The following is a 21,530-nucleotide window of genomic DNA, read 5'->3' as shown; positions in this document are numbered from 1 at the left end:
ATCCAGCTCTTCCTCTCAGTAGTCCAGGTCTCTGCTGGCCATTATCACCTCCTCTCCTCTGTTTCAGCTGGACACTGGTGCTGAACTCAGCAGCTGCCAAGTTCCACCTCTGATGGCTATACTTCAGTGGCAGGTGGAGCTACTGAGGGCTAAAGCTGAAATAAGCTACGCAGCTTGAGCTATATCTATTGCATAACTTAAGTTGAAATAGGTAGACAGCGCCAAAACCAAAATAAGCTGTCTGACAGAGGTAGAGCACTCTTCCTCCAACTTCCCTTGCTCCTCGTAAAATGCGGGTTACAGGAATCAGAGTAAGAAGTCCTCAAGCTCCTCATTGTTTTGACATTATGTTGAAATAACTGTTTGGAGTGTAGATGCAGACTTAATTGGGAATAACACTGTTGTGTAGACATACTGTCATGTGGTTGGATTCATTTTAGATCTGAGGAAAACCAGGACGCTTGAATAGTGATAGAAATGTAGCCGTGTTAGTCTGGCATAGCTGAAACAAAAAACAGGACTATGTAGCACTTTAAAGACTAACAAGATGGTTTATTAGGTGATGAGCTTTCCTGGGCCAGACCCACTTCCTCAGATCAAATAGTGGAAGAGAATTGTCACAACCATATATACCAAAGGATACAATTAAAAAAAATGAACACATATGAAAAGGACAAATCACATTTCAGAACAGAAGGGGAGTGGGCGGGGGGGGGGGGGCTAAATGTCTGAGTTAATATTAGAGGTGATAATTGGGGAAGCTATCTTTGTAATGGGTAAGATGATTAATGTCTTTGTTTAAGCTTAGGTGTAAAGTGTCGAATTTAAGCATGAATGACAGTTCAGAGGATTCTCTTTCAAGTGTAGTCTTAAAAGGTCTTTGAAGCAGGATACAGGTAATCACGTTGTTGAGACAATGTCCTTTCTAGTTGAAATGGCAAGAAACTTTTCTTTGTGATCCTGTCTAAAATCTGTTTTGTGGGCATTGATTCTTTAGCGAAGTGTCTGAGACGTTTGTCCAATGTACATAGCAGACAGACACTTTCGGCACCTGATAGCATGTCATGCTTAAATTCGACACTTTACACCCAAGCTTAAACAGAGACATTAATCATCTTACCCATTACAAAGATAGCTTCCCCAATTATCACCTCAAATATCATTAACTCAAACATTTACCTTCCCCCCCATCCTCCTTCTGTTCTGAAATTTGATTTGTCCTTTTCATGTGTGTTCTTTTTTTTTTTTTTTTATTTAATTGTATCCTTTGGTATATATGGTTTTACCATTTTCTTCCACTATTTGATCTGAGGAAGTGGGTCTGGCCCACGAAAGCGCATCACCTAATAAACCATCTTGTTACTCTTTAAAGTGCTACATAGTCCTGTTTTTTGTTTCAGGACACTTGAGAGAGACTTACCACTTGCTTATTTATTGCAAGCTTTAAACAGTTAATATAGTTAAGTTTTATAAGCCTTAAACAGTTATACAATTTAAACCTTATATTCTAAAGCAATTAATTGAAAATCCATGTAATACCATAAAGCCTAGTTTACTTACACTTCACCATCTGTTACCTACAGTACTAGGCAGGAGGTTGTGGTCCCTTTGATTCTCACCTGTCAGGCTGCCATGCACGGCTGTCACCCGTGTAAAGGGTCTATTTACAACGAGCAGGAGCTGTGAGCCAATTCTGCTCATTCCCTCCCATCAATTCTTCTAGCTAAGCTCATTTTATAGTAAAGTGAGACTTGGTCATTCTAATAATGTTTACCAATTAATTACGTATTATGTAAGATGCCTGATGCCCCTATTTGAGGTACATCCTGCTACTCAGGATGTTTCAAAAACTATGTGCATAATTAAACAGTTTTATGGCTGCATTTTTATTTTATTTTATTTTGCTTATCAGAAACAGAAGTACCAGTACAAGGTTGACTGTCGTGTTCTTGACGGGGTCTCACTGTACCATACTTAATCTGCATTAATAGCATGTTATAGACTAACAAAACATGTAGATGGTATCATGATACCATCTACATGTTTTGTTCGTCTATAAACTGCTACCCGAGCATTTGTGGGTTTTTTTCCTGTAACAGAGTAACTCGGGTACCCCCTGAAGCTTCTTATCTGCATTGTTATGCAAAACATTCCTGCCTCTCAAAGCTTCCCCCATATGCCATGCCTACATGCACCAGACTTGAGACAGGCCTGGGTTTTGCTTGTTAAGAGACCCACACTGTAGTCAAGGCAGGCGCCCCCACACGTACCTTGAGAGAGGAGCTATACCATTTTCTGGCCATGTGCTCAATTCAGTAGAGTGCCTCCATCTCTGTACAAGGATAGTGGCTGTCCTCCAACAGCGGAGAGCTTAGCCTACTCCAGTACTGTAGTAAAACAAGATGCATGCTCTGTTCTCTCTGCTGCACCTAAGATTTCTCTTGAACTGTTCTGGTGAGGTGTGCTCCATCCCTATTACTGCTACCTGGACTACCTGTTGCATGGACTCCAGGCGCAGCCCTCCATGGCACTGTAAAATATACATTACAAGTAGTAGAGCTAGGGGTCTGGTCTAGGGATGTGAGCAGGTAACAGTTAACTGGTACCTAGGGAACAGCCCCCTGCCTGTGGCCTGCTATGAGTAGAGGGGGGGGAGAGAGGGGTGCAGTGCCCGGAAGATGGAGTGCAGTGCCTGGGGCCAGGGAGCCTGACCGGGGGGGCGGGGAGAGAGGGGTGCAGTGCCCGGAAGATGGAGTGCAGTGCCTGGGGCCGGGGAGCCTGACGAGGGGGGAGAGAGGGGTGCAGTGCCCGGAAGATGGAGTGCAGTGCCTGGGGCCGGGGAGCCTGACGGGGGGGGGGGAGAGAGGGGTGCAGTGCCCGGAAGATGGAGTGCAGTGCCTGGGACCGGGGAGCCTGACGGGGGGGGGGAGAGAAGGGTGCAGTGCCCGGAAGATGGAGTGCAGTGCCTGGGACCGGGGAGCCTGATGGGGGGGGGGAGAGAGGGGTGCAGTGCCCGGAAGATGGAGTGCAGTGCCTGGGACCGGAGAGCCTGACGGGGGGGGGGAGAGAGGGGTGCAGTGCCCGGAAGATGGAGTGCAGTGCCTGGGACCGGGGAGCCTGACGGGGGGGGGGGAGAGAGGGGTGCAGTGCCCGGAAGATGGAGTGCAGTGCCTGGGACCGGGGAGCCTGACGGGGGGGGAGAGAGGGGTGCAGTGCCCGGAAGATGGAGTGCAGTGCCTGGGACCGGGGAGCCTGACGGGGGGAGAGAGAGGGGTGCAGTGCCTGGGGCCGGGGAGCCTGACGGGGGGGGAGAGAGGGGTGCAGTGTCCGGAAGATGGAGTGCAGTGCCTGGGACCGGGGAGCCTGACGGGGGGGAGAGGGGTGCAGTGCCCGGAAGATGGAGTGCAGTGCCTGGGACCGGGGAGCCTGACGGGGGGGAGAGGGGTGCAGTGCCTGGAAGATGGAGTGCAGTGCCTGGGACCGGGGAGCCTGACGGGGGGGAGAGGGGTGCAGTGCCCGGAAGATGGAGTGCAGTGCCTGGGACCGGGGAGCCTGACGGGGGGAGAGAGAGGGGTGCAGTGCCCGGAAGATGGAGTGCAGTGCCTGGGGCCGGGGAGCCTGACTGGGGGGGAGAGAGGGGTGCAGTGCCCGGAAGATGGAGTGCAGTGCCTGGGACCGGGGAGCCTGACTGGGGGGAGAGAGAGGGGTGCAGTGCCCGGAAGATGGAGTGCAGTGCCTGGGACCGGGGAGCCTGACGGGGGGGGGGGGGGGAGAAGGGTGCAGTGCCCGGAAGATGGAGTGCAGTGCCTGGGACCGGGGAGCCTAATGGGGGGGGAGAAGGGGTGCAGTGCCCGGAAGATGGAGTGCAGTGCCCGGAAGATGGAGTGCAGTGCCTGGGACCGGGGAGCCTGACGGGGGGAGAGAGAGGGGTGCAGTGCCCGGAAGATGGAGTGCAGTGACTGGGGCCAGGGAGCCTGACGGGGGGGGGGGAGAGAGGGGTGCAGTGCCCGGAAGATGGAGTGCAGTGCCTGGGGCCGGGGAGCCTGATGGGGGGGAGAGGGGTGCAGTGCCCGGAAGATGGAGTGCAGTGCCTGGGACCGGAGAGCCTGACGGGGGGGGGAGAGAGGGGTGCAGTGCCCGGAAGATGGAGTGCAGTGCCTGGGGCCGGGGAGCCTGACGGGGGGGGGAGAGAGGGGTGCAGTGCCTGGAAGATGGAGTGCAGTGCCTGGGGCCGGGGAGCCTGACGGGGGGGGGAGAGAGGGGTGCAGTGCCCGGAAGATGGAGTGCAGTGCCTGGGACCGGAGAGCCTGATGGGGGGGGGAGAGAGAGGGGTGCAGTGCCCGGAAGATGGAGTGCAGTGCCTGGGACCGGGGAGCCTGACGGGGGGGGAGAGAGGGGTGCAGTGCCCGGAAGATGGAGTGCAGTGCCTGGGACCGGGGAGCCTGATGGGGGGGGGAGAGGGGTGCAGTGCCCGGAAGATGGAGTGCAGTGCCTGGGGCCGGGGAGCCTGACGGGGGGGGAGAGAGGGGTGCAGTGCCCGGAAGATGGAGTGCAGTGCCTGGGGCCGGGGAGCCTGACGGGGGGGAGAGGGGTGCAGTGCCCGGAAGATGGAGTGCAGTGCCTGGGGCCGGGGAGCCTGACGGGGGGGGGAGAGGGGTGCAGTGCCCGGAAGATGGAGTGCAGTGCCTGGGGCCGGGGAGCCTGACGGGGGGGGGAGAGGGGTGCAGTGCCCGGAAGATGGGGTGCAGTGCCTGGGGCCGGGGAGCCTGATGGGGGGGGGAGAGAGGGGTGCAGTGCCCGGAAGATGGAGTGCAGTGCCTGGGGCCGGGGAGCCTGACGGGGGGGGGGGAGAGGGGTGCAGTGCCCGGAAGATGGAGTGCAGTGCCTGGGACCGGAGAGCCTGACGGGGGGGGGGAGGGAGAGAGGGGTGCAGTGCCCGGAAGATGGAGTGCAGTGCCTGGGGCCGGGGAGCCTGACGGGGGGGGGGGAGAGAGGGGTGCAGTGCCCGGAAGATGGAGTGCAGTGCCTGGGGCCGGGGAGCCTGACGGGGGGGGGAGAGGGGTGCAGTGCCTGGGGCCGGGGAGCCTGATGGGGGGGGGGGGAGAGAGGGGTGCAGTGCCCGGAAGATGGGGTGCAGTGCCTGGGGCCGGGGAGCCTGATGGGGGGGGGGGAGAGAGGGGTGCAGTGCCCGGAAGATGGGGTGCAGTGCCTGGGGCCGGGGAGCCTGATGGGGGGGGGGGAGAGAGGGGTGCAGTGCCCGGAAGATGGAGTGCAGTGCCTGGGGCCGGGGAGCCTGATGGGGGGGGGGGGAGAGAGGGGTGCAGTGCCCGGAAGATGGAGTGCAGTGCCTGGGGCCGGGGAGCCTGACGGGGGGGGAGAGGGGTGCAGTGCCTGGGGCCGGGGAGCCTGACGCGGGGGGATCCAGTGCCCCGAGGACGGGGAGCCCGATGGGGGGGTGCAGTGCCTGGGGCCGGGCGGTCCCATGGGGGGGGGCAGTCGGTGCCCGGCGATGCGCACTGCGGCCGACAAGACCCGCGGGGCGGGGCGGGGCGGCCGGTCTCGCCTGGACCCGCCCACCTCCCTTCCCTTCGCCCCTGTGGCGGGCGGGATAACCGCTTCGGCGTGTCCCTCTGCGGGACCCGTACCTGGGCTTCAGCGCTTAGTCAGCGTTGATTGGTCCAGGCTGCCGCCCGCCCGCCCTCCCCGCTCCTCGCCCTGCGTCAATTGGTCGCCGGCTGGTTCCCCCGTTTTTGAGTGGCTGGGCTCTGCAGGCCCCGCCTCTGGAGGTCTGGGAGCGGAGAGCGAGAGGATGGCGGCTGACGAGGCGGGTGCGGAGCCGGTGCGGGAGGGGGGAGCTCTGACTCTGACTCTGCCGGCTGGCGGGGCTGGAGGGGGGAGCTCTGACTCTGCCGGCTGGAGGGGGGAGCTCTGACTCTGCCGGCTGGCGGGGGGGGGCTGGAGGGGGGGGGGGGGGGGGGCTCTGACTCTGCCGGCTGGGGAGGGGGGTCTGGAGGGGGGGGCTCTGACTCTGCCGGCTGGCGGGGGGGGGGGGGAGGGGGGGGCTCTGACTCTGCCGGCTGGGGAGGGGGTCTGGAGGGGGGGGGGGGCTCTGACTCTGCCGGCTGGAGGGGGGGGCTCTGACTCTGCCGGCTGGAGGGGGGGCTCTGACTCTGCCGGCTGGTGGGGGGGGCTGGAGGGGGGGGCTCTGACTCTGCCGGCTGGAGGGGGGGGCTCTGACTCTGCCGGCTGGTGGGGGGGGGCTGGAGGGGGGGGCTCTGACTCTGCCGGCTGGGGAGGGGGTCTGGAGGGGGGGGGGGGGGCTCTGACTCTGCCGGCTGGGGAGGGGGTCTGGAGGGGGGGGGGGGCTCTGACTCTGCCGGCTGGCGGGGGGGGCTGGAGGGGGGGGCTCTGACTCTGCCGGCTGGGGAGGGGGGGCTGCAGGGGGGGGGGGCTCTGACTCTGCCGGCTGGCGGGGGGGGGGCTGGAGGGGGGGGCTCTGACTCTGCCGGCTGGCGGGGGGGGCTGCAGGGGGGGGGCTCTGACTCTGCCGGCTGGCGGGGGGGGGGCCCTTGTCTGGCCTGTCTGAGGGGCCGCTGGTGATGCTCCCTGGTGGGCGGGGCCAGCGCCCCACCACCTAGGCCATGGGGGCTCGGGGGGGTCGGGCCCGGGCCCTGGGCATCAGGCCTTTGCATTGCCGCCTGTCTGCCCGCCCGCAGAGAAGGCGCGGGGGACGCGCGCTGCCCTCTCCTTCGCCGCCGTGGCCCTGGCGCTGGGGCTGCCGCTCTGGTGGAAGACAACGGAGACGTACCGAGCTTCGCTGCCCTACGGGGGGATCAGTGCACTGGGCTCCCTCCGGGTAGGTGCTGGGCCCTGTGGCGAGCGATAGAGGGTTGCCTGGCTGGCTGGTGGGCTATGGCTGGCCTCCCTGGGAAGGGGGCAGGAGTCCTGCGCTAGATGGGGTGGAGCAGCATGGAGCCTCTGGCAGGGAGCCAGCTGTCCCACTCTTATCCAAGCCTTGTTGCAGCCTGCTTTGCCTCTGGCTTCAGGAGTGACCTGCGGTCACCCCCCCACTCTGGGGAAAAAGCCAGCCCAAGGCTGACTTCACTTTGTTCCTCTCGCAGTCTAGGCCCCTTCTCACCCCAGTCCTCACGCAGCTGAGCGCAGTGCTAAGCCCTGCAGCATGTTCTCCCTAGACTGGAAGTTGGTTGGCCTGTAACACCCACAGGCCTCCAGGAGCCCTGGCTGTTGTTTGCCCTTCTTTCCAGCCGTGGCAGTGAGTGGTGCTTGTTGGGGCCCTATTTTCAGTCCTCCCAGGGCCCAGCACTGCCCTTATATACAGGCCCCTCTACTGGGCAATGGTTTTGGGATCAGGAGCAGAGTGGTAAGCAGAGAACTGTGCCATTTGAATGCACCTGTCTTGCTTTGCTAGCCCTCTGCCTGTGCTAGGGACTGGCTCATCTGGGCAGGAGTTTGTTGCCCTGCAGTGGCCACTCCTCATTAAATGTCATGTATTTGTCTGTGCTCTTTGGCATGGACTCCTGATACAGACACGGGAGTTTCCAGTTGGTGGCAGCAGCAATTCAGCGGTCTCCCTTCCCAGGGTTCAGATATTACTGAAGTTCTAGTGGGCTTCAGGGACTCTGAGTAGGCTGGGGGTGATGCAGGGTGTCCCTGGGGTCCCAGAAGGGCTGTGAGGATGGTGTGGGGGGTTGCCAGAAGCTGGGATGATAGTGAGGGGCTGGTTTGCACTGCCAGGTAATGCTGCTCTTTGCTCAGTTCCAGTTGACTGTGCCCATCTCCGTGGTTTTTGCCAAGGGAGCTCTGTCCGGAGCTCAACAGAGGAGACTGCCTTTTTCAGACACAAAGGAGGAGGAGAACCTGTTAAACTGTAAGAACCTCTGATTGCCGGGTATTTGCGTAAATATGTAACCTCTTGAAATTTTAGAAGTTTCATGTTTACATGCGGGTGGGGGGAGGGAGAGTAGCACTGGCTCCGGCCCCCCACCCGGCTGCCTCTGATAAAAAGGCAGCACTGAGGGGGTGGGGGGCAGGCGGCTCCATAGGAGCCACTATGCATGGAGAGCTGGCTTGAAAGCCATTTCCCATATGTATCAGCTTCTTCCTGCTCCTCCATGTGCCCCCCCCCCCTTGGGCTGCAGACATAGGACTCTCTCCTGGGCTGGGGCCGGCTGTATGGGGTAGTTCCAACATTTTAGGTGAGTTAAAAGCTTTTAGGCTCCTTTTAAATACTGAAACAAAAGGCCTAGCTCATGACATTTGCACGGTCAAATTTCAAACAAAGTTTACATAGATGTTAATGGCTTAAGGTAAGAAAGGAGAGGATTCTTTTAACTTTTTTTTGTGTTGTATATGTTTGCAAACTCTGATCTTAATGTTGTTGTTTTTTTTAATCCTGTGTGTCTAGTTAATATATGGTAAATTGTTAAAACTGGAAGAACTTTACCATGAATCCTGTTTAATTTGTTTTGGCTTTCAATTGGAGTTGGATTCTGGAGGCTTCTACTCTTTGAGTTAGTGATACACACACGGTGAAAATTTCAAACCAGAACTTTTATCTGTTTTACAGATCTCTGTTTCATTTGGCTAGCATGGATCCTAAACATTCCCCAGAGAAAGTGTATAAGCCTGAGTGAATGCCTTTCACTCTCCTTTCCAGTATCAGTAAATACTGTATTAATATTTTCAAGGAGAGCATGACTATTTCTAGATGACTCATAATTTGTTTAGCAGCTTAAAGTTTTGCATATTTTTTAGATTTAATGGCTATGTCTTTGATTTATTTATATAGCTATTTGCAGTATGCCCCATTTTGGTGTGTTTGTTAGCTTTTGAGTTGTTAGAAAGGACAATAATACATGCACTCTAAGAGTAGTGTTAGTTTTCTTTATTTGATTTCATATTAAATAAACATCTTAAGCATTACTCCTTGTTACTTATCCCTTGTTTTAATATATTGTCTTCCGTACCTATTTACTGTTTAAAATATATATTCATACCTAGTTTTTTGTTTGTACTAGGACATGCTGCACATCCTCATACAACCTCAATATTGGTGGTGCACATAAGAAATGTGAACCTGCCAAGGATGGATAATGTTAGAGGGAACGCTGCTTGTGACCCCAGAGCAATTAGGCACTGGGCTAGAGAGAGACAGGCTTGTGGGGTTAAGGGCAGGAAGCATGGTCTGCTTCCTGCTTTTGCCCTCAGAACTGCTCCTCCCCAGGTATCCCAGCCTGCAGGCTTGGAGTAAGAAAGACTGAACGCCCTGGGCTGGAGGGAAGGTTCGGAGAGCTGAGTGTAGCTTGGAACACAGGGCTCCTGAGTGTCTGGGGATACACCGTGTGGTAGGAGGAGAACAAGAATTGGAGTAAAACAAAGGGAAGGAAAAGAAGCTCCTTGCCAGTGGGGTGGGTCATCCTGAATTTCTCTCCCCAGAGAGGGGAACCCCATTATTTGTGACACATCAGTCTGGGCCAACCCCAGGGAACACAGATTAGTGTCCTGCCTATGGGGATGGACCATCTGGGCAGTGAGACTTTGCCCAACTCTGGGAGCGGAGACTTAAGGCAAATGCCCAGCTAGGAGAAGGTACTGTTCCCCATTCGTCCCTGGTTCCTTATTAGGATTGCCAGCGCTGGGCCCTGATGCTGGAGAGCACACACACAGGGCCAGGTGGCCTCACCGGCTCTCTCCCTTCTCTGCAGCAAAAGCAAGCGTTACGTCCTGCTATGCGATGACTTATCGGAGTGCAACCGTCACAGAGCAGGCAGCCTTGGCCGTGGCCACTGTGGAAGGTACAGGTTTATGCTGGTTCTGTAGGATGCACTGGGCTGCCTTTGGTAGAGTTGGTGAAGAGCAGGGAGTCCTGACTCTCCCATGCCATCCAGTTGCTAGGCCTGAGCGAGATGCAGGTGGTGGGTGGTAATTTGGCAGCTGGGGAAGCTGCTGCTGTGCTGCCCAGAAACACTGCTGGTTATGAGGAGCAAAGGGCCTGCAAGGATTGCTACTGATCAGCTCCATGTGGAGCTCTTGGGGCACAGGAATGGGTGCTCCGGGGTTGGTTCCAGGAGCCTGGGGGGGTGGGTGCAGGGATCTGATTGTGACTGTGGAGATAGACTTGTGTTGTAGTGGGGGTTGTGAGGGAGCCAGGTAATCCCTGCCTCTATGGGCTGGGAGTGGGGGAGGGGTTCTCCTCTCTGGATTATTTCCTTTGGACAGCTGATAACTTCTGCTCCATCCCCCATGGATGCTACCATGATACCTGGAATGTGCGATGTGGAGTGAGGATCCCAACAATGCTAACTCTTTTCTTTGCCCCAGAGGCAGACGTTGCACTGCACCCACTGCAGGAGGACTTGTTGGGTGCTCTGACTGTATACGTGATCCCAGAAACCTCCCCTCTACTGCCTCAGGTACAGCATCCATCCACGTTGGGACTAGGAATGGGGCTCAGAGCATTCTGGGGCTGCCTGCTGCTACCCATGAGAGAAAGCGATGTCCCTGGAGAAAGAGAGCAGTTTGATTGCCCCCCAGAGGGATTGTGCACTACAGGGACCTGCCCAGAAAAATGCCCGATTTTCCTGTCGCCCTCTTTCCTCCAGGCATAATACAAGGGCCACGTGGTGGGGTCTGGGAAATGGATGATCTAAGAGGGAAGAGGCATTAATGGAAGGGTACCCCTCTGCATAAACAGAAAAGCTTCCCATGGTTCATGGTGTGTGCCCCATAGGCAGGAAAGGGCATGGCTAGCCTGTGTATTTTGTGGTGTCTCCGCTGTCCTCCGACATTAGTGGTCCATCTCCTGTCCCAATCCAGGTGTCTGCCAGTGGGGTCCAAGACCCTCTTTGCCTGAGGGCTGAGGCTGCTGTCCAGACCTAGGAAGGGGTTGGTGTGGGGCACCCCAGCTAGGGGCTATGCAGGCTGCCCGGGGTGCACTGAGCCCTGTATGCTCTGTTCCCAGGAGCAAGACTGGGTCACACATCCTGCCCTGATTTACTTCCCTGCCTTCTCTGCAGGGTGTTGGCGTGTACGTCGGGAATCACCGGAGTGCTGTGATGCGGTGTACGCCAGGCTCAGGGGATGTTCTGGCTGCTGTTAGTGCCCGGGTGCAGCAGATTGTGCAGGCCATGTCCTTCACCATTGACTCTATCGCCACTGCCTTGTCTGACCGCATGCCCACGGACACAAGGCACCCGTTCAAATCCAGCCTGGGTAGGACGCTGTGGGCACCTGACATAAGAAGCTGTTTCCATGGTTTTCTGCAGCATGCTGTCTTCCCTGGGCAGGACTGGGGGCACCACTGAGCCCACGTGGGCCACATTCCTCTCCCTTACCCTGGGATTCCCAGCCACCCCCCCTCCCTTTGATTAACAAACACCCCTGTGTGTCCTGGCAAGCCACCCTGATAGTGCTTTGTGCCACTGCTTGGGAGCTGCTTAGCTTAGGAGTGTGAGGCTGGATCCCACAGGTATTCTTTGGAGTGTAGCTCTGTTCTCTCTCTCCCATGTGGCATCTGCTCAGATCTGGAATTGTGCTCAGGCATTCCTGCCCTGGGCATGGCCAGACTGAGCCTGGTTTGTGGGCAGGTACTGCCCTGGCATGTGCTGCTGCAGTGGGATGTTGATGCAGCCTCTGCTCTCCCAGGATACGAAATCACCTTCAGCTTATTGAACCCGGACCCCAAGTCCCATGATGTGCACTGGGACATCGAGGCAGCTGTCAGCAGCTATGTGCAGCCTTTCCTCAACAAGCTGGGCTCTGTGGCCAACTTCTCTGTGGACTCCCAGGTGAGAGGCTGGGTGGGAGTGAGAAGGTGCCTCCACCCAGGCTGGCCACAGAGATGGTCTCCTTCCCACAACATTCATCTACTTGGTGATCCCCTCAGATCCTGTACTATGCCGTCCTGGGGGTCTCACCCCGCTTTGACAAGGCCTCCTCCAGCTTCATCCTGAGCGCACACAGTCTCCCCCACGTCATTAATCCGGTAGAAGCCAGGCTGGGTAAGTGCCACCCTGTGTCCTTACTGTGGCTGCTTTCACAGAATCCTAGGGCTGGCAGAGACCTCAGGAGGTGGAGTCCAGTTCCCTGCCCAAAGCAGCTTTGAGTGTTCGGTGCTGCTGAGGGGAAAGGCTGGCAGGCAAAGTCCTCTCCCCAGCCCTGCGCTGAGACCAGCAGAATTCGTGCTGTTTGCGACTCACGTAGGATCTCAACATATGGGCAATATTGAAAGAACCGATGTAACCCTCAGGCCACACACCTCTTCTCAGGAACAGGTTGAGAGGTGGGGAGGTCCCGTTCTGCCCCACAGGAACATTCCAGGTGGTGAGCTCTGCAAGCAGCTTCCCTATTGGACTGCCCCACAAAAGCTATGGGGGTCACTTTGTGTTGCTACAGGTTCTAGTGCCACTTCGCTCTACCCCGTATTGAACTTCCTGCTGTATGTGCCAGAGCGTGTCCATTCCCCCCTCTACATCCAGGACAAAGACGGTGCTCCTGTGGGAACTAATGCCTTTCACAGCCCCCGCTGGGGTGGGATCATGGTAAGGAGAAGGGGCTGGGCTTGGCCCGGCCCAGCCCTGCCATGCCCTGCATGAGCAAAGCCTCGCTCTGCTCCCGTGGGAGGGCCTATGCCGTCCCTTTGGTCCCCTGCCTCCATCCTGGGGGCTGTGACTGGCAGGAGCTGGCCAGCTGGAGCCCTGTGCTGTGCTTGAGAGCTCCTCCAGGCCCAGCAGTGTCCTGCCATGGCTCAGCAATGCTCACACCCTATCAGCTTATTCCACTTGGCATCAGTTTCTTGACCCTTCCTATGATAGGAGATAGTTGGGCTGGGCCTGGGCCTAGGCCCTCTGTCAATAGCCTGAATAAGACAGCTGCTCAGCACTGCAGGGTGACTGAGAGCTGTGGACAACGGCTGGGGGACCCTGTGTGGTGGGGCAGAGGCTGCCTCTTGCTGTCTTGGTAGGTGTACAACATTGACCAGCCAGCTCCTGAAAAGGCCTCTCTCCCGCTGCGGGTAGACGTGGACATGGTGCAAGTGATGGAGGTGTTCCTGGCCCAGCTACGGTAAGGACGTTGCTCCCTGCATTCTCGGTATTCATTATGTTCTGTCCCACCAGATCAGCATGGCCCCCTCAGGCTGAGATGCTGCCTCCATGTCGCCCCCTTCTCTGGCAGCTCTGTGCTTTTCCTAGGCCCTCTGGCAACGTGAGGATAAACGTCATTGGGTCACTGGCTGGCTTGGGGCTCCTCTCACCCCCTAGGGAGTTGCCCTGGCTGATGGCTGTTCAGTAGTGTTGGTGGTTGAACTCGCTCCAGGAAAGGAAGTTGAGAGCTGTGCCCATTCCATGCCTCTGCTGCAGGGCGTGCGAGCCATTGAAGAGCTGGCCTGGTGACCTGATCTGCCCTTCTCTGCCACAGGTTGTTGTTTGGCATCTCCCGGGAGCCACTCCCAGAGGACTTCCTGTTGGTGAGCCCTGGGAGCGAGGGGCTGGCTGACTGGGAGCTGGACCGCCTGCTTTGGACCCGGACAATTGAGAACATTGCCACAGTGTCCACCACTCTCACCTCTCTGGCCCAGCTGCTAGACAAGATCGGGAACATTGTCATCAAGGATGATGTTGCTTCTGAGGTGGGTGGCTGTTGGGAGGGTCCCACATGGCAGGCAGGTGGCTTTCAGCCTCACACAAAAGCCCTACATGTTGCTGCTGCCAGAGTCCTTGTCTCCCCAATCTTCTGTAATCATTTTCCCTCTTGGGGAGGGGGAAGGCAACGATTGTCAGAGTCCATTAACCTAAAGCAGCGGTTCCCAACCACTAGTCTGCGGGCTAGTGCCAGTTTGTGAACTGCTGGCTACCAGGCCCTGCTGGCTCTGGGAGTCGGGGCTGGGATGCACCGCCCAACTCTCTTCCCCCCCTTCCTGCTGTGTCTGTTGGGAGAGGCATGTCCTGCCCCACCTCTCAGCCATCCAGGGGTGGGGGGATCTCCTGGATGTGGAAGAGCAGTTCACTGTGTGACAGAGCCCAGCATGGCAGCCTTAGCGCAGCTGTGACTTGGGCAGCAGCATTCAGCTGGTGGCTGAGAAGCAGCGCAGGTCTAGTTGGGGGGCAGGAGGGGGCAGGCACTGGGAGTTCCAGGGGCAGGGCTAGTGCTGGGGGGGGGTCAAGAGGCAGGGGACTGGCAATGGGGAGCTCTGGGGTGAAGCTAATACTGGGGTGCTCTGGGGGCAGGGCAAGTATTAGGGAACTCTAAGAGGTGGTGGGCTGACACTGGGGAGTTTTGGAAGTGGGGCTAGTAGTGATGGGTTATGGGGGCAGGGCTGGCACTGGAGGGCTCTGGGGATGGGGCTAATAACGGGGCCAAGCATTGGGAGGAGGCTCTGGGGCGTTTAGGTGCAGTGGGGCTCTACAGACAGGAGGCTAATACTGGGGCGGGGGGGGTGGCACTGAGGCATTTGGTGATGGGGGGCTGGCACTGGGGGGCTCTGAGGACAGCAGGCTGGCACTGGGGGGGGTCAGTGGCTGGGCCCAGTGGTTAGTGGAGGGATGGGGGCTCTAGGGGTTAGGGGTCCAGGGTGCACCCTGGCCCCCAGACCTGCAGCAGCCACCTGCCACTGTCCTAGAGGGCTGAATCAGGCCTAGCAGCTTGAGTCACTAGAGCAGCGGCAACCTTTTTTATGCCGTGGACTGGCAAACCCATTCACAAACTTTTGTTGGACTGGTAACATCTTATTTGCATATTCATGTTTCCTGTCCCCCTAAGCTCTACCCAGCCCCTTGCTCCCCAGTGCCTCCTTAGCATCCTTTGACCCATTAACCTCTGACCTGTACAGTCCATGCCAACACCCTCCTGCTCTGTGACCCCACCTCCGCACTCCCCAGAGAAAGAGGCTACCCTCTCTAGGGAGCATGGCCATTACTTCCATGCGGGCAGAGGGAGCAACCATTGGTGTCGTGTGCTCCCTCCTCCTTTGCACTCTCTCCCTCCTCAAGCATGTCTTGCACCCCCATGGGGGGTGGGGGGAGTGTGGAGCCCCATCTGGGCCGCCAATACCAAGGTGGGAGGGAGGCACTTTCTGCTGCTGCCTCAGTGCCGCAGGCGGCAAAATTAGCTGCGTGTGGGAGGGGGGCAGCTGGACTGCTATTGCTGAGGGGAGGGGGAAGGAGGCACTTCATGCTCCAGCTCCTGCCACTGCCTCAGTCCCAATGCAAAAATCAGCCACCACGGCTGCCAGAGCTGAGCCACCGCACGTGTGCCTGGAAGTGCTTGGACCAGACAAGGAGCTGCTCTGTGCTGACTCTGTGTGCTCCCATCCAGGTATACCGTGCAGTAGCATCAGCGCAGATTGCTCTGCTAGAGCTGGCCTCAGGCCACCTGGGCACCGCATTCCAGGCCAGCAAAGAGGCAGTCACCTCCTCCGAGCGGGCCTTCTTTGACCCTTCGCTGCTGCATCTCCTCTACTTCCCCGATGATCAGAAATTTGCCATCTACATCCCACTCTTCCTGCCCATGGCGGTGCCCATTCTGCTGTCCCTGGTGAAGATCCTCCGGGAAGCCACACAGAGCAAGAAGGAGCCCATGAAAACTGACTGAGCCTGTCTGCAGCTACCCCATAGGGCAGGGGAGCTCAGAGCTAGCTCATAACAGCCTGTCTGTGTAGCAACAGCCAGGACCCAGTTCAAGGGCCTGGACTCAGATGATTTGTTATGAATCCTGGCAGTGGGGATAGTCTGGCAGAAATAGGGTGCTGGGACAGAAACTGAGGCTTTGAACCAGCATGGCCACTTCCCAATGTGGACCTCTGGGTTTGCCTTTGACACCTGCAGCTGGCCCAGGCCAGTTGACTCAGGCTAAGGGGCTGTGTTGTGGTGGTGTGGATCCTTAGCCAGGAGCCTGGACTCTAGGACCCTTTCACCTCACAGGGTCCTAGAGTTGTGGGCTCCAACCCAAGCCCAAATATCTGCATGAAAGAGCTCCTTGGCAGGAACCCCACAAGACCAAGTCAGAAGCACCTGTGGGATTTGGAGTGCAGCATGGCTACAGCTGCCTGTGACTGGCCATCTGAGCAAAATGCTTCTGCCAGTTGGGTCCAAGGTGTGTGAGCTTGGGCTGCTTCGACTTTTTCTAGTTCCTATAGCTGACTGTACCACCAGACAGCAGAACGGGGATTGCTGGGGCTCCCTGCCCGCTTGCGCGCTCACCCTGGGGCTCTCCTGTGAGTCTGAAGGCTTGGTGCTAGCTTCTGGAAGATGCTCTGGAGTCTCTGTCTCCTGTGAGTGCTCCCATCTAGCCCAGCCTCCAGCTGGCCTGCCCCTGGGGTTGCCTTGCTTAGCAGGGTGAGACATGGAGAGCTGAGGGCACCTTCCTTTTACTCCTGTTGAGAGCTTTGGTCTTGGCAGAACCCCACCTGCATGTGCTGGACTCAGCTTCTTCCCCCTAGTATAGGGGGCATGGATAGGTCAGCCTGTGCCTGCATGTGGGGTAGGGCTTCCTTGAAGGGACTGGAGCAGGAGAGTGCTGCTCATGCTTCAGGGATGCTCCGAAAGTGCCTCTTGGGTTTCTTAGCTGGCAGCCTGCTGGTCCCAGCGGAGGGCCCCGGGCTGCCAAGGGGACAAACATGAGAGTGATGCACTGATGAATGGTGGGCAAAACAGTTTCTTTTCAATAAAACTAAAAACTAGACTGTGCTGAGAGGGATTGCCTTACCTGGGAATGTGAGCAGCCTGTACCCCACTGGCCTGGGAGAGATTCTGCCCTTCAGGGCAGCCCAAGCCAGTGCTGCTCTTCTGTGGGATGGCGTGTGTGTTTTGGATGGGATGGGTTCTGGGCCATCAGGTTCTCAGGCAGTGGGGACGTGCTGCTCACTGGCCAGTTGCCTCGATCCAGTCTCCTGTCCAGTATGTTTGTTTGCCCTTCTGGAGGGGAAGAAGCTTACTGCTCTGCTGTGGGTGAAGAGGGCTGCAGGCAACTGTCCAGTTCTGGGCCAGTGAAGTGGAACAGAGGGGAAACTGTTCGCTGGGTGTTGGGCTGGCTGAGGAGAAGTGGGATGAGAGGGCCTGCGAGTTTCTACTCTGTGTGCTGGTTTCTAAGGAGCTGCAGCCAGTGGTTCTAGGAACTCCACAACAGAGCGGGCCTGGTCTGTGGGCTATTAAACCGGGGTGAAAGAACACCCCATGACCTACCACAGAGCACCAGATGCCAAGCTGAGTAGGCCATGGAGCACTGTGGGACAAGAGGAGTCTGACTCAGTTCTCCACACTCTGGTAGGCAGTGGCAAACTACTCCCCATGGCCAATTGGGCTGGAACGTGCTCAGCAATGGATTCCCTGGTGCCCAAAGACTGCTTAGTTCCTCCCAAGTATGACTGAACTGTGTGGTGGCATCCCATTCTGCATAAATACTTCACTGCGCTTGGCTGCCCTCTGCCTGGAGTCCCCTTCGATACTTCTGACATAGAATCATAGAATAATAGGACTGGAAGGGACCTCGAGAGGTCATCGAGTCCAGCCCCCCGCCCTCAAGGCAGGACCAAGCTCTGTCTACACCATCCCTGACAGATGTCTGTCTAACCTGTTCTTAAATATCTCCAGAGAGGGAGATTCCACCACCTCCCTTGGCAATTTATTCCAATATTTGACCACCCTGACAGTTAGGAATTTTTTCCTAATGTCCAATCTAAACCTCCCCTGCTGCACTTTAAGCCCATTACTCCTTGTCCTGTCCTCAGAAACCAAGAGGAACAAATTTTCTCCTTCCTCCTTGTGACATCCTTTTAGATATTTGAAAACCGCTATCATGTCCCCCCTTAATCTTCTTTTTTCCAAACTAAACAAGCCCAGTTCATGAAGCCTGGCTTCATAGGTCATGTTCTCTAAACCTTTAATCATTCTTGTCGCTCTTCTCTGTACCCTTTCCAATTTCTCCACATCTTTCTTGAAATGTGGTGCCCAGAACTGGACACAGTACTCCAGCTGAGGCCTAACTAGTGCAGAGTAGAGTGGCAGAATGACTTCACGAGTTTTGCTTACAACACACCTGTTGATACAACCTAAAATCATATTTGCTTTTTTTGCAACAGCATCACACTGTTGACTCATATTCAACTTGTGGTCCACTATGACCCCTAGATCCCTTTCCGCCATGCTCCTTCCTAGACAGTCGCTTCCCATCTTGTATGTATGGAACTGATTGTTCCTTCCTAAGTGGAGCACTTTGCATTTCTCTTTATTAAACCTCATCCTGTTTACCTCTGACCATTTCTCTAACTTGCTAAGGTCATTTTGAATTATGTCCCTATCCTCCAAAGAAGTTGCAACCCCGCCCAGTTTGGTATCATCTGCAAACTTAATAAGCGTACTCTCTATCCCAATATCTACATCATTGATGAAGATATTGAACAGTACAGGTCCCAAAACAGACCCTTGAGGAACTCCACTTGCTATCCCTTTCCAGCAGGATTTAGAACCGTTAACAACAACTCTCTGACTACGGTTATCCAGCCAATTATGCACCCACCTTATCGTGGCCCTATCTAAGTTATATTTGCCTAGTTTATCAATAAGAATATCATGCGAGACCGTATCAAATGCCTTACTAAAGTCTAGGTATATGACATCCACCGCTTCTCCCTTATCCACAAGGCTTATCCATGTAACCCTTTGCATCCTTGCTAAGCTCTCGGGTAGGTTTGCGAACTTCATGGCTATGTCTACACTATGGCTGTGTCTAGACTGGCCAGTTTTTCTAGAAAATCAGCCGTTTTTCTGGAAAAACTTGCCAGCTGTCTACACTGGCTGCTTGAATTGCCGCATAAGCACTTACTTCCTACTGTAAGAAATCAGTGCTTCTTGCGGAAATACTATTCTGCTCCCATTCAGGCAAAAGTCCCTTTTGCGTAAAGCTTTTGTGCAATAGGGCCAATGTAGATGGCTCAGATTTGTTTTCCGCAAAAAAGTCCCGATTGCGAAAATGGCGATCGGGGCTTTTTTGCGGAAAAGCGCGTCTGGATTGGCACGGACGCTTTTCCGCAAAAAGTGCTTTTGCGGAAAAGCATCTGTGCCAATCTAGTCGCTCTGTTCCGAAAATGCTTTTCACAGAAAACTTTTCCGTTAAAAGCATTTCCGGAAAATCATGCCAATCTAGACGCAGCCTAAGAGTTTTGCCAGAAGAGGCAATGCAAATGAAGCATGTATTAGCATTTTCTCATGCTTCATTTGCATAATCTCTTCCAGTCACTTTTTGTGCAAAAACAAGCAGTGTGGATGGGTCCGTTTTGCGCAAGATCCTTATGTATGTCTGCACTAAGTCTCAGCTGTCTCTCCTTGTCCGTGCTCTGCTGTGCCCCAGGCATAGCATCTGTTAGCATCGACATCTGTTGGGAAACCTATACGGCAGTACACAGGCAATCCAGGAAGTTTTTGGAGAATGTTGGGGATAACTACTTGACGCAAGTGCTGAAGGATCCGACCAGGGGCCGTGCGCAGCTTGACCTGCTCACAAACAGGGAAGAACTAATAGGGGAAGGGGAGGTGGGTGACAACCTGGGAAGCAGTGATCATGAGATGGTAGATTTCAGGATTCTGACCAAAGGAAGAAAAGAGAGTAGTAAAATACACACCTTGGACTTCAAAAAAGCAGATTTTGACTCCCTCAGAGATCTGATGGGCAGAATCCCTTGGGATGCTAACATGAAGGGGAAAGGAGTCCAAGAGACCTGGCAGTATTTTAAAGAAGCCTTATTGAAGGCACAGAAAGAAACCATCCCGACGCGTAGCAAGAGAGGCAAACGTGGTAGGAGACCGGATTGGCTTACAGGGGAAATCCTTGGTGAACTTAAGCACAAAAAGGAAGCTTACAAAAAGTGGAAACTTGGACAAATGACCAGGGAGGAGTTTAAATGTCTAGCTCGAGAATGCCGGGGGGTTATCAGGAAGGCAAAAGCGCAAACGGAATTGTGATTGGCTAAGGATGGGAAGGATAACAAGAAAGGTTTCTACAGGCATGTTAAGAAGAAGAAGGTGATCAGAGAGAGTGTGGGGCCCCTACTGGATGAAGGAGGTAACCTAGTGACAGATGATGTGGGGAAAGCTGAAGTACTCAATGCTTTCTTTGCCTCTGTATTCATGGACAAGGTTGGCTCCTGGACTTCTGCGCTAAGTGACGCAAGATGGGATGAAGATGGACAGCCCTTGGTGGGTAAAGAACAGGTTAGGAACTATTTAGAAAAGCTAAACATACACAAATCCATGGGCCCAGATTTAATGCATCCGAGGGTACTGAGGGGTTTGGCAAATGTCATTGCGGAGCCTTTGGCCATTATCTTTGAAAAGTCGTGGAGATCGGGAGAAATCCCGGATTCGAAAAAGGCAAATGTAGTGCCCATCTTCAAAAAAAGGAAGAAGGACAATCCAGGGAACTATAGGCCGGTCAGTCTTACCTCGGTTCCTGGAAAAATCATGGAAGGGATCCTTAAGGAATCCATATTGTGGCACTTGGATGAGAGGAAAGTGATTAGGAATAGTTGGCATGGATTTACAAAGGGCAAGTCGTGCCTGACCAATCTGATTAGCTTCAATGATGAGGTAACTGGCTCGGTGGACATGGGGAAGTCAGTGGATGTGATATACCTTGCCTTTAGCAAGGCTTTTGATACAGTCTCCCACAATATTGCCAGCAAGTTAAGGGAATGTGGATTGGATAAATGGACGGTAAAATGGATAGAAAGATGGATAGAAGGCCTGGCCCAGCGGGTAGTAATCAACGGCTCGATGTCAGGATGGTGGTTAGTTTCTAGCGGAGTGCTCCAAGGTTCGGTTCTAGGACCGGTTTTGTTCAATATCTTTATTAATGACCTGGATGAGGGGATGGATTGCACCCTCAGCAAGTTTGCGGATGACACTAAGCTGCGGGGAGAGGTAGATACACTTAAGGGCAGAGATAGGGTCCAGAATGACTTAGACAAATTGGAAGATTGGGCCGCAAGAAATCTGATGAGGTTCAACAAGGACAAGTGTAGAGTCCTGCACTTGGGACGGAAGAATCCCAAGCATAGTTATAAGCTGGGGACCAACCAGTTAAGTAGTAGTTCTGCAGAAAAGGACCTGGGGGTTACTGTGGATGAGAAGCTGGATATGAGTCACCAGTGTGCCCTTGTAGCCAAGAAGGCTAATGGCATATTAGGTTGCATTAAGAGGAGCATTGCCGGAAGATCCAGAGATGTCTTTATTCCCCTTTATTCGGCTTTGGCGAGGCCACATCTGGAGTATTGTGTCCAGTTCTGGGCCCCCCACTACAAAAAGGATGTGGACACACTGGAGAGGGTCCAGCGGAGGGCAACCAAAATGATGAGGGGGCTGGAGCATATGACTTATGAGGAGAGGCTGAGGGAGTTGGGTCTGTTTAGTCTGCAGAAGAGAAGAGTGAGGGGGGATTTGATAGCAGCCTTCAACTTCCTGAAGGGAGGTTCCAAAGAGGATGGAGAGAGGCTGTTCTCAGTAGTGACAGATGGCAGAACA

The 21,530-nt window shown here is 55.3% G+C and overlaps 1 protein-coding gene across 1 annotated transcript; it reads left to right on the top strand.

The window, feature by feature from the left end:
* The first annotated feature begins 5,713 nt into the window (after positions 1-5,713).
* Positions 5,714-16,698, top strand: PIGS (phosphatidylinositol glycan anchor biosynthesis class S). Its single transcript, XM_075904429.2, has 12 exons — positions 5,714-5,828; positions 6,717-6,856; positions 7,777-7,888; positions 9,726-9,815; positions 10,342-10,433; positions 11,037-11,232; positions 11,665-11,807; positions 11,906-12,020; positions 12,415-12,560; positions 12,983-13,083; positions 13,438-13,648; positions 15,334-16,698. Exons 1-12 carry the CDS (start codon positions 5,810-5,812, stop codon positions 15,607-15,609), a joined length of 1,641 nt encoding a protein of 546 aa, XP_075760544.2. The 5' UTR covers positions 5,714-5,809; the 3' UTR covers positions 15,610-16,698.
* Positions 16,699-21,530: the final 4,832 nt, after the last annotated feature.

Source organism: Pelodiscus sinensis, chromosome 21 (assembly GCF_052426305.1).
Source record: "Pelodiscus sinensis isolate ZL-2025 chromosome 21, ASM5242630v1, whole genome shotgun sequence".
NCBI lineage: Eukaryota > Metazoa > Chordata > Testudines > Trionychidae > Pelodiscus > Pelodiscus sinensis.
Note: the sequence above shows the minus strand (reverse complement) of the source record. Positions and strands in the feature narration are given on the sequence as shown.